Source organism: Bradysia coprophila (genome assembly GCF_014529535.1).
Source record: "Bradysia coprophila strain Holo2 chromosome IV unlocalized genomic scaffold, BU_Bcop_v1 contig_84, whole genome shotgun sequence".
In the NCBI taxonomy this organism is placed as follows: Eukaryota; Metazoa; Arthropoda; class Insecta; order Diptera; family Sciaridae; genus Bradysia; species Bradysia coprophila.
The window spans coordinates 1,123,385-1,140,130 of record NW_023503376.1 but is presented as its reverse complement, the minus strand read 5'-3'; the positions used below and the strand labels follow the sequence as shown (position 1 = coordinate 1,140,130).

The 16,746-nt window shown below is 35.3% G+C and overlaps 3 protein-coding genes and 1 long non-coding RNA gene across 6 annotated transcripts in view; 3 read left to right on the top strand and 1 right to left on the bottom strand.

Moving 5' to 3' along the window:
• LOC119072734 (serine/threonine-protein kinase NIM1) overlaps positions 1 to 8,724 on the bottom strand; it is a 42,960-nt gene extending 34,236 nt beyond the window's left edge. The window contains exons 1-2 of one of the 3 annotated variants that reach the window (XM_037178012.1): positions 8,535 to 8,724; positions 8,045 to 8,318 (exon numbers count right to left, since the gene is read on the bottom strand). The gene's annotated coding sequence lies outside the window, so the exon portion shown is untranslated. Of the gene's footprint in view, positions 1 to 8,044 lie in introns of all 3 variants that reach the window. The other 2 variants (XM_037178011.1, XM_037178010.1) reach the window with 2 other exon arrangements.
• On the top strand, positions 8,530 to 9,221 carry LOC119072736. Its single transcript, XR_005086915.1, has 3 exons — positions 8,530 to 8,669; positions 8,742 to 8,894; positions 8,961 to 9,221. It is a non-coding gene; the product is annotated as an uncharacterized LOC119072736 (long non-coding RNA).
• Positions 9,222 to 11,079: 1,858 nt separating this feature from the next.
• LOC119072987 lies at positions 11,080 to 12,889 on the top strand. The gene is made up of 2 exons (XM_037178310.1): positions 11,080 to 12,416; positions 12,591 to 12,889. The coding sequence occupies exons 1-2, from the start codon at positions 11,480 to 11,482 to the stop codon at positions 12,887 to 12,889; spliced, it is 1,236 nt and encodes a 411-aa protein (XP_037034205.1). The 5' UTR covers positions 11,080 to 11,479.
• Positions 12,890 to 14,773: 1,884 nt separating this feature from the next.
• LOC119072733 lies at positions 14,774 to 15,834 on the top strand. The gene is made up of 2 exons (XM_037178009.1): positions 14,774 to 15,406; positions 15,660 to 15,834. Exons 1-2 carry the CDS (start codon positions 14,801 to 14,803, stop codon positions 15,720 to 15,722), a joined length of 669 nt encoding a protein of 222 aa, XP_037033904.1. The 5' UTR covers positions 14,774 to 14,800; the 3' UTR covers positions 15,723 to 15,834.
• Positions 15,835 to 16,746: the final 912 nt, after the last annotated feature.

Sequence of the window (16,746 nt, the reverse complement as noted above, 5' to 3'; positions counted from 1 at the left end):
GAAAGAAGTGTAGTTTACGTAAACGGAGACAAAACGGAATGCTTTTTTTTGACTGCGTGGGGACCTTCAATCATCGAGATCCGCGAGGTGCCGCATATTCTATGGACTCAAGTCTGCTTTTTAAGCATTTAGGAGAGAAAATTATCTTATTTTTCTCGTTGTACAGCATCGTTTCAATTTTTTGGAACGCTCGTGCGTAACTTATCAGTCAAAAACACTCAAAAGAGTAAAAGTGACGCAAGTCCCTGTGCATACTTCCAAAACAACTGATATCGCTGGAGGTGACGCATTTAAAAAAATTTGAAAAATTTAAAAAAATTTGAAAAATTTAAAAAAAAAATTGAAAAATTTGAAAAATTTTGAAAAATTTAAAAAATTTAAAAAATTTGAAAAATTTGAAAAATTTAAAAAATTTGAAAAATTTGAAAAATTTAAGAAATTTAAAAAAAATTTGAAAAATTTTGAAAAATTTAAAAAATTTAAAAAAAATTTGAAAAATTTAAAAAATTTTGAAAAATTTAAGAAACTTTAAAAAATTTAAAAAAAATTTTAAAAATTTTGAAAAATTTGAAAAATTTTAAAAATTTGAAAAATTTTAAAAATTTAAGAAATTTTAAAAAATTTAAAAAAATTTTAAAAAAATTTTAAAAATTTTGAAAAATTTTGAAAAATTTAAAAAATTTTGAAAAATTTAAAAAATTTTGAAAAATTTAAAAAATTTTGAAAAATTTAAAAAAATTTGAAAAATTTAAAAAAATTTGAAAAATTTAAAAAATTGTGAAAAAATTAAAAAAAATTGAAAAATTTAAAAAAATTTGAAAAATTTAAAAAAAATTGAAAAATTTAAGAAATTTTGAAAAATTTAAAAATTTTTGAAAAAATTTAGAAAAATTTGAAAAATTTTGAAATTTTTTTTTAAATTTTGAACTTTTTTTTAAATTCTGAAAAATTTTGATAAATTTTTAAAAAATTTTAAAAATTTAAAAAAATTTGAAAAATTTAAAAAATACTAAATTTAGGAAAAAAATTGAGGCGAGCAGAGCTTACCAAATATCAAAAGCGAACAAATTTGTTCTACCATACCACACACACTTAAAGGTGTTCTTATATGGGGCCTATATGGGAACTTCGAGGAGCCCTAGCTCCGAAACGAGGCCGGTTCCGCCCAAATTTTTTTTTCTGGAATGTCTTAGAATGACGACTAGAATCTACTCTCAAAATTTCAACAAAATCTAAAGAAGACTTTAGAAGATAGCAAACACGGACGGACGGACGGACTAACAAAGTTACGTAGGATTTTTTCATTTCGTTTAAAGTACTGAAATTGACCAAAATGTATGGAAATGGGGCTTCTTGGAATATTTTTTGCGTGGCCAAATTTTAAGCTCCAAGAACGTGTGATAGCTCGTATTTGGAGTCATTTGTCTTTGAATTGTAGAACTTCAATATTTGCTGTATATATGGTTCTGCAGTCTACGACAAAAATTTTTTTTTTAAATTTTTTCTAGTAATAGGACTTGCGTCACGGGCGCTATGCTAACGCGCACCCATGATCTTTGTGGAACACGATTTTTCGCTTAAGCTGAATACTGACAAATTTGTATAAGATTTTTAGCTATGCTTGATGAATATTCGATTCTTAACACAATGACTGAGAATGAGACAAACTGTTGTAGTCAAACATCTCTATACTTAACAAAGGAATATTATTAACTAATCCATGTAGGTACTAAATGTAATGGACGCTTTACTGTGAACTGTGTGGATAAACATTACACGTAGCGTAATCCCAATTTTTCGGATGAGACAGACAATAAAAAGTTTCTTTTATCGCTGAATCGCTAATGGCGTGTATCCGAAATTTGTTTGAAGAAATCGAGTAGATCTTAACAACTACACAGACTGTACGTATCTCTCTTTCATCGATAAATTGTGTGTCATATAAAACGAGCGATATCACCGCCTTGTACAAGCACAATAATATTGTTGTTTTTATCAGGTAGATATTGAGTTACTCATAAACGATAGCGAAAGACTAAATACAATCGATGTTTGTGTTGACTTATTTTGTTTGGGTGTTACATACACGGCGCACCGCAGCGTAATGCATGTATACATTTTCTATAAATATACAGAGCTTAGATAAATTTCAGGAGAATGCTCTAGGTGGTTGAGATCAGCATACAGCTAATGAATATAACGATCCGGTTAACTGATGCGGCCAAAAACATGATTACATTAAAGTTCATCATAATCAGGCTTCAGGTAAATCAGATCAGGTAAAAAGTGATTGACTCAGGTATTGGTCAAAACAGGTTCAGGAGTTCTGAGATCAGGCTCTGGTAAACCTGACCTGTTCCGAGCTTAATAAAACCAATTGCTCTCCATCAACAAATACAATTTGTTGACCAGTCCACCACGAACAGAAAACCACTTCAATGCGAAAAATGTTGCAATTACATTAGTGGACGTATGAACATACGAATCGAACACGTGAGACATTGTAAATATGAAAAAACAGTGCCCATCGGAATGACGGTAAATTAGTTATACAAACCCTTTGTTGCGATGGGACTTATAAAACTACATGTCGCTAGCATAACAACTCTGTTTTTGGGTTGGGTGAATTATTAAAGCGAACATTTTGTCGCGCACAATTTGTGAATTATAAAATCTGTAAGAATGAGTTTCGTAAATGACCCCCCGTTTTAGTCTCCCATTGTTATCATGTCGGTCTCTGCTTTCGAAATTCGAATGAATTCAGAATCACTTAAAGGAATTTCTTATGAAGGCTTGAACATAGTTTTCATGATGAGTCGAGTAAACAGACTCACTTGACAAAATGTGTTCTTATCTGCTAACTCGCAAGTCGGATATGAAAACAGTATTGCGAGTATGGACTTCCCTTTCGTTTTACTTTCAATGTTTTGTTATTTGTGATGTAAATGTTATTCGTTTGTTATCCATAAGGGACAGAGATCTGTACAAAACCCTAGTCCCTAAAAAAAAGTCCAACAAATAGTCGGATCAGACCAATCTTTTCGTACTATGTAAAAGTTGAAAAGATTGTGAATCCATTGAAAAGGGAAGAGTGCCATTTGTTCATTGGACTACCACGTACTGTATGCTTACCCGTTTAAAACCCAGCCTATACATTAGCAACCAACAACTTTAGTGTTATTTTGTGCTTATATGCTGTGAAGTGATTGTTTGATTCGAAACGCTACGCGATTTACTAATTTGTCAGCGCGATATAGCCAGACTCACTCCTGAATCATATATCATTTTTAGCCCCGTACGAAGTACAAAGGGGCTTATAGGATTACGATGCCGTGTGTAATTGATGGAATTCGAAGCAGACGGTAAGAGCAAAGTGTTTGCCTATGTTCATAGATGACGAATCTGCAATAAAAATTTTGTCTGTCCGTCTGTCACGTCGATATCTTGAGTAAATCAAATCCGATTTCAAAAATTTTTTTTTTCCCTGAAAGATAGTCGAAATAGCGAGGCTAAGTTCGAAGATGGGCATATTCGGGTCGGCCCTTCGTGAGTTAGGGCCACCTAAGTGATTTAAGGTCTTTTGGTGATATTTATGGCAAAATAAACGATGGAAATGTGAATGACACGGCAAATGATAGGTATTGTCAATACCAATCCAGGAAAAAAAAAGTTTTTTTTAAATCGGGTGAGTGGACCGTGAGTTAGGGCCTTAGAAGTGAAATGCTACTAGGGCCCTATGTGTATTTTACATAGAACTCGAGTAATTTTCATTCGTTTTTCGTAATTTTTGTTTCATTTGGGAGGTAATCAAAGGCCGAATAGAATGTTGTTGAAAAAAAAATTAAATTTGGGTCCTTGGACTAAGGCCACTACTAGGGCCCTATGTGTATTTTACATATAACTCGAGCAAGTTTCATCCGTTTTTCGTAATTTTTGTTTCATTTGGGAGGTAATCAAAGGCCGAATAGAATGTAGTTGAAAAAAAATTTAAATTTGGGTCCTCGGACTGAGGCCGATACTAGGGCCCTGTGTGTATTTTACATATAACTCGAGCAAGTTTCATCCGTTTTTCGTAATTTTTGTTTCATTTGGGAGGTAATCAAAGGCCGAATAGAATGTAGTTGAAAAAAAAATTAAATTTGGGTCCTTGGACTAAGGCCACTACTAGGGCCCTATGTGTATTTTACATATAACTCGAGCAAGTTTCATCCGTTTTTCGTAATTTTTGTTTCATTTGGGAGGTAATCAAAGGCCGAATAGAATGTAGTTGAAAAAAAATTTAAATTTGGGTCCTCGGACTGAGGCCGATACTAGGGCCCTGTGTGTATTTTACATATAACTCGAGCAAATTTCATCCGTTTTTCGTAATTTTTGTTTCATTTGGGAGGTAATCAAAGGCCGAATAGAATGTAGTTGAAAAAAATTTAAATTTGGGTCCTTGGACTGAGGCCGATACTAGGGCCCTATGTGTATTTTACATATAACTCGAGCAAGTTTCATCCGTTTTTCGTAATTTTTGTTTCATTTGGGAGGTAATCAAAGGCCGAATAGAATGTAGTTGAAAAAAATTTAAATTTGGGTCCTCGGACTGAGGCCGATACTAGGGCCCTATGTGTATTTTACATATAACTCGAGCAAATTTCATCCGTTTTTCGTAATTTTGGTTTCACTTGGGAGGCAATCAAAGGCCGAATAGAATGTAGTTGAAAAAAATTTTAAATTTGGGTCCTCGGACTGAGGCCGATACTAGGCCCTTCAAAAAAATAAAATTTTAGGGCGATTTGAAATTTTTGTTTCATTTGAAAGGAACGTCGTACGGGGCTTCGTAATTGCGCTATGCGCAATTTGTAAGATGTACATATTACATAATAATTTTACTTCAACTACATTAACCGGCGCAATAGGCTTACGGTCAAAGTAGGGTGACAGACGCACTAGGGTCACGTACGCAATAGATATACGGGTTTGCACGGGGCTCAGTCGCAGCAAACGCTCCGGCTGTTCTGATGGCTCGTTTCACTTTGCAGACCGCGTATTTCTCGAGTTATTTAAGAGTGATATCGCCAAATCTTCAGGTGATTTTTTTAACTTTGTGAACAAGCGGTCTCCGATTTTAATGAGTGATAGCTCGTTGGATTCGTCTTTCAATTCTAGGAAACACGTATCTTTCACTTTTTCTACAAATATGGTTTTCTGTGAAAAGCCAAAAGTGAAGACATGTCAGAGGGTACCGAAAACAGTTTTTCGACAATAACTCAAGAAAAAATTATTTTAAATTGTTGTAATGTTGTACGAATGTCAGCCTTCGAAAGACCTACAGGTAGAGTATACGCACCGCTTGGTGCGAGTAGATCCACGAGAGTTACGACTAAAAATGTAGTGAATGTTCGGAGAGTCCGTCTTCTCTGCAGCTTCGATCTTCGACGAAACTGAGTATGTTGTAGCTGGCCTCACCCACTATCGTTCCACATATAAATGTGGAGACTGCTTGTTTCCCAATCACCTGAACATTTGGCGATATCACTCTTAAGAACTAATTTTGATGACAGCACTGAAGAAGCGTTACGTATTTCATGAACAAAATGTTCGATAAAAAAGACCTGGTAGACCAATGTACCAGAAGCCTTCATTCTTTTAAATAGTACGAATATTCGGTATATTCTATATCAACACAACATACAGTACCCACAGTAGCTAATATCAACAATCTTAATCAATTTCAGGTAAGTTGAGTAATTAGTTTTAGATGTTTCCGATAGACCTAATACATACCGACATTTTCAACCCTGAACTCTAATTTAGAAACCACATTTCATGGTGTATGCTATACCATTAAGTTGGGTATTGGTTTACTACACAAACACCGAACGTTTTGTATATGTACAACACATATTATGGACATTTTTAGCATAATATATTTCATGAAAAGGGAAATTCTTTTCAGTTGAAAAATTCTGTGTAAATTCCTGTTTGAGGTAAGTAAACATCAACAATTTCCATCCTACATATTATAACGTTGTTGCAGGCATTTTTCTTGAGTTGATACTGACACAATTCCATTTATTATATACAAATCGCAGTTCTTTTTCCATTCATTCATTCATTCATTCGCCTCGTCATATCAGCAAATTTAAGAGAGAAAGACGAAAACGCGCAATTATCTTATTATGAAATAATAAAAAGGTTTTTATACTAAACGAAAGAAGTGCTCACACTTCGTCTATATAATAATAACATCATATCGTACGATGCGGTGAGCAAAAGATTTGTTAACCCCCCGACGAGATACTGGGGGCTTATGGAATCGATTCTGAAAATTCTTTTTCTGTATACGTGAGAGTGTATTGGTGAGCTATGATATGAATCGGTCGGTAGGGAAAGCAAACGGTCGAGAAGGAAAGTAACGGTTGGGAAGGAATGCACCAACACACTCTCACTATTACAGAAAAACATCTTTCAAAATACCCCAATACACACTCGATGTGTGTTTTCGCTTGGGCTTCGCCCGCGCGTGCACACACATCTTGTGTGTATTGGGGTATGTTGAAATATACTATTTTTTCGTGAAGGATAATGACAATTGTAAGATCCCAAATTAACATGAAACAAATTTTTGGAGACACTTCGTCAATTTTGCAACTCTCTTAAGAGTAGCAAAGAAAAAGACGCGAGCGGAGTGAGCGAAATAATATTTTGACTGGAATGCTAGTCAAGAGATTTCGCAATTATAGAAATTATAGAAATTTAGGATTGTGAAGTTCTTCTGGAGTGTTTTTGGGTTCCTTCCTGGAATTTTAAGATTATTGAAGTGGCAATGTTCCCTAAATACATGTCTAGAATTCGGAGAGATTTAAAGGATTTGCAAGGTTTTTTTTTTCACTTTTGGCGTTGTTAAGAGTGATATTGCGAAATATTTGAACAACTTTGGGACAAGGGGTCACGGATATTATTGACTTATAGGTCTTTCGATTCGTTGAACTTTTGCGAGTAAAACGTAGTACTACGTTTGGTGAACTTTATATTGTTGTCGACGCTCGAGGTCACGAAGTCCAAAAATGCTTCATATCCCACTTTTATATAGAAAATAGTCCAAATAGATCGAAATTTGGTTTCCAAGAGTATAAGAACCACGTGAATACATCGAAAAATTCTTTATTTTAGTTGATCTCACCCTTGTCAGCAATAAATAATGAATAGCCGCCCAGAAAAAACCTCAAAAAAGCGAAAAACAAACGAAAGAAAGGGATAAAATTTCGTCGACTTGGTGCACTTCCGCTAAAGTCGCTCCAACCCTTTGCAGTGAAACTTATCCAAGGATGTTTTTACATGTTATGGTACTACAGAGAATAGGCTCTCTTACCATACATACTATGTCTCGGACTTATGTCACTGCAGCTGGTCAGGGACTTGGGAAAATCACCTCTTTTTTCACCTAAAATGATTGATATCACCAACAGGTCAACATGGACCTGGTCGTGTGTATACTCAAAATGTGCGTCTCTTCAAGGCCTACTGGGCTAGCGAAAAAAGTTTTTTCCCAAAATTGTTTTACTCGACTAATCGCGAGAAAACGATTTTGGGCCCCTTTTGGCAGACCCTTACTTCATGAGCGTCGACAACAAAATAAAGTTCACCAAACGTAGTACTACGTTTTACTCGCAAAAGTTCAACGAATCGAATGAGCTATAAGTCAATAATATCCGTGACCCCTTGTCCCAAAATGTTTGATTTTGTTCGATGTTTTGGCGATATCACTTTTAAGGAGATAATAGGTTGGATTCCTAAGAATCATCATAAATTTATGGCCCTAAGTGGTCACGTGCGGAATAGACATACGGAATCGTACGGGTCTGACGTCGCAGCGTCTCCACTTGTTGAAATATAGTTCAGCATTTAGTGAAAGAAAAAAATGATTCAGATTTTTGAACCGAATTCAAAACTGAATTTATTATTACACTCGAAATTATGTTCTTTCGAATAAATATGATGCGTAAAGTGGGAAAAACTGTAGATTTGAATTGATATTTTTATGCACATTTCTTACGTGTTACAAGTACGGTACATTATGTGTAACGTTTTCGCCGTTCTGCGTTCCTCTTCTAATGCGAAACTATTTTCGATTTTCGCTGAACACGAAGAAAACATAAATTTATAAACACTTGTTGTACAAATAAATGGTTAAACCGCTAATTGAATGTACGTCCTTGGCTACATAACATCAAATACATCAAATTACAAGCTAAACCTAAATCGGTTTCAAATTGTATTTTCTGTTATCGCCTGCTCGATGATTTTGTTTTTATCGTAACACACAGTTTCTGTATTTAAACAAAAAATTATTACACTTACGAGAGAGATAGATTGTATTAAACCACACACAAAGCAGATAAAAATGTCGAAAATGTTTGCACGAACTTTGCACTCGGTTTCTTTTCACGTTAAAAAAGAAAGAAGAAGAACAGAACACACAAAACAAAAACAAAACAACAATTATATGAGAATAAACATAAATAGACACTCCGAATCGTCCGTACCTAGACTGTAACAACAAATAAGTCCACAATGGAAACGATTTAAGTGTTTCGAAATTACCATGAAAATGTAATTTTTCAATGAAAATAAATTAATTTCTTAAATTGACCGAACGGAAGACGATACCCGGATATATGGTAAGAAGTGTGTGTGTGCAAGGAATGTTGAACCCGAACTGTTTTCAAAAAAGTGATCTTTGATTTGAAAAGGGACTGCTGTATGTTCATAGCGAAAAAAGGGCAACCGTTTTTTTTCTACGTTCATTCTGAGTGTGAAAACTGATGATGCGCGTGTGTACGATACGAACACGACTGTTGGTTCTCGCCCCACTCCATGTATGCCGCGTTGGGGAAATTTTTTTGGTATGAACTTTTTGTTTTGTTTTGAATCGTTTCAATGCTTAACGACTGCAATAATATCTGTAATAGTTAACAGAGACAATCGAAAGCGTTTTGTTTTGAACAGTGGAACCACTTATAACCATAATATATACATCACACTTTTTCGTGGCTCTCTACTATCAACTGCTATCACGAATGCAATTTAAACAGTATGGCGAATATTGATATTTATGATGGCTTTGTTTAACGACTTATATACAGCTGAACCGTTTGGATTGTTGTTTTATTTTTAGAATATAAACTGTTGAATTAAATGACTAATGAGGTCTTAGCCATATCTATTTACACATTGTACGGTATTATGCTAATGCAGCGCGGACAAAAGAAACAAGTCGTGAGTGGTAAAGAAATTATAGTTAGTTGGATAACTCACCAATAGTGTCTTGGACATTTTAGGAAATTTCGCGAGATGCAACCCGAGCGAAAGTTTAGATCAATCGTTTAAGTCAGGTACAGAGCCTAATATTTGGGAATCGTTTTTGAGAATTTTTGGGAATTTTGGGAATTTTTGGGAATTTAGGGAATTTTTGGGAATTAATTCCCAAAAATTCCCTAAAATTCCCAAAAAAATTCTTTTCTTTGCATTTTTATAATTAAATGCTCGTAAAAGAGCAGGAAAAGTTCAAAAACCTTTAAAAACTATGAACAAGCAAAGAAAAAAATTGGATTTTTTTTTGGAATTTTAGTGAACTTTTGAAAATTGGTTCCCAAATATTATCTTCTGAAGGATATAATTCTCGTCGATGTACTCGCACCAGCCAGGGCGTATACTCTACTTGTAGGTCTCTCATTAGTACAACACCACAATAATTAAAGAGCAATCTACACTCCGACCCCCTATGAAATACATTTTTGATGATAACTTTTTATTCGAATTATTTTTGAAAAAAGTGGCCTTATCGTTTGGTGCCAGAACATATAAGGTTTCGATAGCCACTGGAATTGTCCAGATTGATGCGAAAAAACTCAAAACTCCTAAAATTTGTGTTTTTATGATATTTTTTGGACTTTTGAGTTTTCTCGGCGTAGACTGCATCAATTTTGACAATAAACCGCGAGCGTTAGTCCATATTATTTTTATTTCAATGAACACATCAAAAACACACTGAAAATGTATATTGATATTGGAAAAGTGGAATTTGAAATTCTTAATTTCAGTTTAAAAAGCCGCTCCAATTTTCAAAAAATCTCTCGCTTGAAAAAAAAACAATTTCTTGACTTAACAAATTGGGATGTTTTATTTGTTGACAGTTTGTTTTAATTGTGATCACCGAGATAACCAAAAAACCAACACTAACAAACAAAATATTCCTATCAGCTGACAGATACCTAATATCCCATTTCGATTCTTTAGAGTTTCCGTACGTGAGTTCATCATGGCAGTGATTTTTTTAATTAATTTCAATAAAAAAATAGAAAAAGTTTTTATAACAAAACTAAACTTTTAATAAAAAAGGCTCGCGGTTTATTCTGGTGGCTATCGAAACCTTATATGTTCTGGCACCAAACGATGAAACCACTTTTTTCAAAAATTATTCTAATAAGGAGTTATCATCGAAAATGTTTTTCATAGAAGGTCGGAGTGTAGACTGCTCTTAAAATAATTATTTTTGAGTTATAGCCGAAAAAGGGTTTTCGGTACCCTCTGACATGCTTTCACCTTTGAACACTTTAACCGAAAATTTAAAAAAATATTCGAAAAAAATGAAAGATACGATTCTCTAGAATTGAAGACGAATCTATCACTCATTAAAATCGGAGACCACTTGTTCCCCTATTACCATCACCTCCAGTTTTGGCGATATGCCGCTTAAGCTCAATTTACTGAATATATTATATTCAATATGTTCTGAAATATTTGTTGTTGTTTTTGGGAATTTTAGGGAATTTAGGGAATTTTTGGTAATTTTTGGTAATTTTGGGAATTTTGGGAATTTTTGGGAATTTTGGGAATTTAGAGAATTAATTCCCAAATATTAGGCTCTGGTCAGGTAGGTATGTAATTTTGCATGCCTTGGAGCTAGAATAGCTACTTTCCATCCCTAAAGAATATAAATCAACTTTCACCAAACTTGACATGCAAAGTTTGCTACATACCTCAAGGAAAGTGTTTTTTCTAACGATTACTCATGTGATCATTCGACAGTATTGTAGAGTTGTCGCGACCACTAAGTCGATACAGCAGATTCGATTTGTTTGGAGATTATTTTTCTGACAATATTCGGTTGACGTTTATAATTTGTAACACATTTTATCAACTTTTCATATTTAACGTTCAAAGATGGATTCTTCTATTGATTCGCTGGAGTTTTCTTTGGAATCCTTGGATATAACCCTGGATACGAGCATCGGTTATAATTTATTTTTCTGTTATTGACGGCGAGCATTTATTTCATATCCGATTTTATATTTCAGACGGTCTTAACAAACAAGAAACGGTTGAAAAGTCGCGAGACAACGACGATTCGTTTGGTACTGACTTAATCGATAAGATCATTGCCTTGTATTTGAGACACAACACAAGTCTTCGTTGTCTAGAAGACTTCATGGAGATTCTCAACATCGATCGCGAAATGTGTGATAAATTACCTACTCATAAAAAACAAATTTTAAACTTATTTAGAAAGCATAAAGACTTGATTAAAATGTTTTTCTTTGTAAAGTGCAGTGCATGCCACAAGACAGTCAAAATTGACCCAGACAAATCTGAACAAGTGAAGTGTTGTAACAAAATGTTAAGTAAACGGGAGACTAATTTTTTCGTGTATTTGCCGATGCAAGAGCAATTGTCACGAAGCATTAAGAACAACTGGTCATACATTGAGGAATTTGATACAAGCAGCAACGAAGATGGGTGTTATTCCGATGTACATGACGGAGAAATTTTGAAAAACATTTTTAAGCTGTATGAGAATCAAGATTTGAACATTTTGTCATTATGTCTCAATGTAGACGGAGCCAACAGATTCAAATCCAACAAGTTTTCACTATGGCCCATTCAATTCATACAGAACTTTTTGCCGCCGAGAATTCGTTTCCAATCTCATAACATAATCGTAACTGGATTGCTTTATACGGAATCCGAGGCAAACCTGAACTTCCGAGATTATTTGCTACCGCTGGTGTATGAATTCAGTGGAATGAAAGAAAACAACTTCTGTGTGAACATCAACGATCAGGATTATGTCTTCAAGGCAATCATCAGTCATTGTTGTGTCGACCTACCTGCTAAAAGTAAGATACAAGAAACCAAACAATTTGGTGGCTATGATGCATGTACATATTGCGAGATCCCGGGTGAGAAAGTTCAAATTGAAAGATCGAATGACAAACGGAAAAAAGGAAACAAAGTACACAAGAAACCTGCGGAATGCGTTCGTTATGTGGAAGGCGATGTTGAGCATCCATTACGGGATGAAGTGGACACTCTGAAGAAAATGCTTATTGCAAGTGGTGAAAATGATGCAGTCAATGGTATTAAAGGTAAAAATTTACTTATTCTTGAGCCTGAAAAATTTGAAATCCAAATACTCACAAGCTATTTTGGGTGATTGCTAGTTCTATGATTGCATTTCTTGTACATTTGAGGTTCACAAATTATTGAATAGAGTCAAGACAGAAATGAGCTCCATTTTAATGAGTTGTCTTTGCTTTCAGACGTTTCGTGTTTGGTCGCATTTGAACACTTCAACATTTTGCATAGTATCAGCATTGAATACATGCACTGCATATTACTTGGAAATCAAAAACGCATTTTAAACTTGTTTTTGGATTCAAAAAATAAAAGCTGTCCATACTACATTCCTCCAAAGAAGAAGAAATTGCTGAACGACAGAATAATGGCAATTAAGCCAAATGCTGATGTTGTAAGAAAACCGCGCTCGCTGGAACAAAAAGCCGACTTCAAAGCAAGTGAATACAAATTCTTGCTGTTGTACTATTTGCCAAGCAACTAAGCCTTCAGTATGGAAAACTTTATGTTTTTTGCATACGTAACCTCAATGTTTGGGCTTGAGGTCAATAGAACGTTCAAAGACTACGCCAACTGTAACCGGAAATTAGCGAAGAAAATTCCTCAACGTATCTTCTTAATAAGATGTAGAAGAGCAAAACTGATTCCAGATTTTCTGGTCAACTTCTCACGCCAATTTTACCATCTGCTTCCGGACAACAAAGTACAAACGAAGAAGCTGAACTGGGTTATCAATAATTTTCACCGGAAGGTTCTTAATGTTTTGATAGCGCATAAAGACCAACAGATTAAGAAACTTGAAGCCGAAATGAAACAGTTGCAGTTAGACGTAAAACAGTTTGGGAATATCTGGTATGTCAAGAGATTCGTGGAAGGACAAAGAAAGTTCAAATTGGATACCATCAACAACTACAAAAACAGTAACACCAAGAAGTTTAATGATCTAAAACGAAGGACATTGGAAAAACTAAGATTTTCCACCAAGCTCAACAACAATTGGTTCATTAATCTAACTGATGTCGATATTCCTGAGGATATTTGTTGGTTGCTGTCGCTTGGTCCGAAATTTTCTCTCCCCACCGAGCAAAACGATTTCCCGGCCTTCAAATTCATAGCTGATATCGAGAACATTCTATGGGAAGAACAGGATGATGAACTGAGAGAGGAAAAGAGATCGAAAGTAGCGCATATACTGCACAAGGAGAAATTTCACAATCCGGTCGATGATCCAATAAAAGCAGAAATCGTCAGAATTTTCAAGACAACAAAAAAGTTTCTTAGTCAAAATAAGGACTTGATAGTTACATCGGCGGATAAAGGAAACAGAACAGTGATAATGTCAAAATTGGATTATGGCCGAAAGATGATGGACCACTTGTCTGACAACAAAGTGTACAAAAAACTAAATTTTGACACAACCGAACTGCTGCACGCAAGAAGTATCTACTTATGCAACACATTAAAGAAACAAGAGTTCATCACGGAAGAAGAATACAAACAACTGGTCATGCATAACACATCTGCACCGAAAGTTTATGGACAACCCAAAGTTCATAAAAGAGGTAACCCATTGCGCCTGATTGTCGCCAGCTATGAGTCACCTGCCTACAACATTGCAGTATTCCTGACGAAAATTCTGAACAACCTAACTTCCGACAGCAAATACAACGTGCGTAACGCTACCGGTTTCATAGACCGAATAAGGACACTGAAGTTAAGCTCAGTATGCAAAATGGTGTCATTCGATGTGGTATCACTGTTCACGAATATTCCCTTGGAACTGGTAGAAAAGATTATAGAAGAGAGATGGAGTGAAATAGAACAGATAACAACGATTCCGAAGACACACTTCATACAACTGCTGAATTTCGCAACAAGAGACTGTAACCAATTCACGTACGAAAATGTAATGTACAAACAGATAGATGGATTGCCGATGGGGCTGCCATTGAGTCCAATTTTGGCTGATTTAGTTATGGAATATGTCTTGGACCAAGCGATATTGAAGCTAAACTATCATCTGAAAGAGTGCGTGAAGTACGTCGACGATTTGTTCTTGATAATCCCCTCGTCTATGATAGGGTACACGATGGACGCTTTCAATTCAATCCACCACAAAATTCAATTCACTGTCGTTGAAGAAACAAATGAAATCTTACCGTTCTTAGACGTGCTGTTGATTCGTGGCAATAACCAGTGTATAGATTTCGACTGGTATTCTAAACCAACGTCTTCGAGTAGGGTACTGAACTATTGGTCCAACCACCCGTTAATACACAAGCTCAATGTAATGGACAACCTGATTAAGCGACTGTTAGGATTGAGTTCAAAGAAATTCCACGGGAAAAATGTCAACTTAGCAAAAAGAATTCTCGGTGAAAATGGTTACCCAATAATGCTGATCAACAAAAGACTTAAAATGTTTCACTGGTTGAAACAAAGGCAAAATACAACGGTCAACAGTCAACCTACCGTGAACAACCACTCACAGAATACCAATTCGACAAAAAGCAAGATACGTTACAAAGGTCTACAATTCAATCAGTCATGTTCCCAGAACATAGGAAAAATTCTCTGCAGAGGAAATGATGACGTAAAAGTGGGCTATAAACCGACTCTGAAGAATAGATCGACTTTCACCAAACTGAAACAAAAGACACCGATATTGGAAATGTATGACGTAGTCTACAACATGCCTTGTCTAGGTGATGGCAGAAGAGCCAAATGTGATCTGAATTACATTGGTCAAACGGGACGAAAGGCATATGTGAGGACAGATGAACACGTTGAAGATATTAAAAAGTTTAACCAGGATGGAGAATTGGAAAGTTCAACAGCTTTAGTGCACCATTTTTACGAAGCTGGTCATGTACCAGACACTGAAAATGTTTCAATATTGGAAGTTGAACATAATTATGCGAAACGTAAGGTGCTTGAGTCTCTCCACATTATGACCAATCCGGCTATGAATTTTAGAAGAGACACAGAAAACATCAGCTCGGTGTATAAGAGCTTAATTAAAGAGGTGATAGCTCCATCCATATAACAAGATAATTAACTTTGACTGTCCAGCTGTTCGAAGTAGTTCGGTAATTGTCAAGTTTGTTTATGTTTATGTTTACTCACTGGATGTGAAAAGATTTGAATCAGTTTGTGGACGATGCAAAACTGTGAGGATTAGATAGTAAGTGTTTTGAGAAACTAGTTTGTGATATTGTAATTAGCTAAAGTAAATTGTTTTTGATATTGTACAGATAGCCCACATGACTGATGATGTATCAATAAAGATGCGAAACGTCTCAAGAATTTGTGTTTGAATTCTTGCCACCAATGATGGACCGAAAAATCTAGTAAAGCCAATGCTCCAGTATTTTACTATCACGGTCAAGTAAAAGTTAGAACAGACTACAAATAGTCGAAGCTGACAAGAAGATTTGCCAGTATGTTTAGACGGCTGTATTCCGAAAGTGTTTGTTGAACATATTCGTGCATTATCTGCTGCTACATATATTCTTCTGCAAACATGCATTCCCAGCGCAGAGGTCCTCGAAGCAGAAGTCATGCTAGCAAAGTATGTGAAGGAGCATCAACGATTATTCGGAAAAGAAAACATGGTTATGAATGTCCATCTTCTGAAACACATTCCGAATAGTGTTCGAAAGTTGGGGCCTCTATGGTCTCACTCAGCTTTTTCGTTTGAGCGCAACAATGGGGTTTTGCTGAAAATGATAAGTGGGACAACTGATGTTCTTCTGCAAATAGCTTCGAAATATTGTCTGAAACAGTCTCTTGCAAAACCAACCAAAAAATCAAAGGAAATGTCAACAGTCGTCGAATCATTACTTGGAAAAGGCGATGTTATCGTACAGAAATCAATGCGGGTATTAAATGTTGAGACTTTAAAGGAGTTGGATTTGTCCAATAAAGATTTATGCGCGTATAAGCGTATAAAATTGGGTAAAGTGACATACACCAGTCTATTGTACACAAAGCCAAAAAAATCAATCGACTATTTTGTTGGCTTGATAAACGATATGGTTGGAATGGTCAAATTTTATATTGAGCTGGATTGCAAAATATACGCCATAATGGATGCATTCGAGATCGTCGACATCATTTACCACATTTCAAAAGTTCAACCCACAAATCAAAAAATTTTGGCGCCGATTGTCAACATTAAGACGAAGTACATTTATATGAAAGTTGGATTAAGTCAGTATATTACAACTCCTCCTAATCCATTCGAAAACGAATGAGCCCATCAATGTTTGTGCTAATGTTTTTGACCGTATTTAAATTCTAAGCCGTTTGAAATAAAATTCCCAAGATTCAAGATTGGTT

Bases quoted from the DNA above. Each gene is read 5' to 3' on its own strand.
- LOC119072987 (XM_037178310.1), top strand. From the start codon at position 11,480: ATGGAGATTCTCAACATCGATCGCGAAATGTGTGATAAATTACCTACT. The intron at 12,417-12,590 runs GTAAAAATTTAC...CTTTGCTTTCAG, and splicing joins TGCAGTCAATGGTATTAAAG to ACGTTTCGTGTTTGGTCGCA.
- LOC119072733 (XM_037178009.1), top strand. From the start codon at position 14,801: ATGCTGATCAACAAAAGACTTAAAATGTTTCACTGGTTGAAACAAAGG. The intron at 15,407-15,659 runs GTGTATAAGAGC...GATATTGTACAG, and splicing joins ACACAGAAAACATCAGCTCG to ATAGCCCACATGACTGATGA.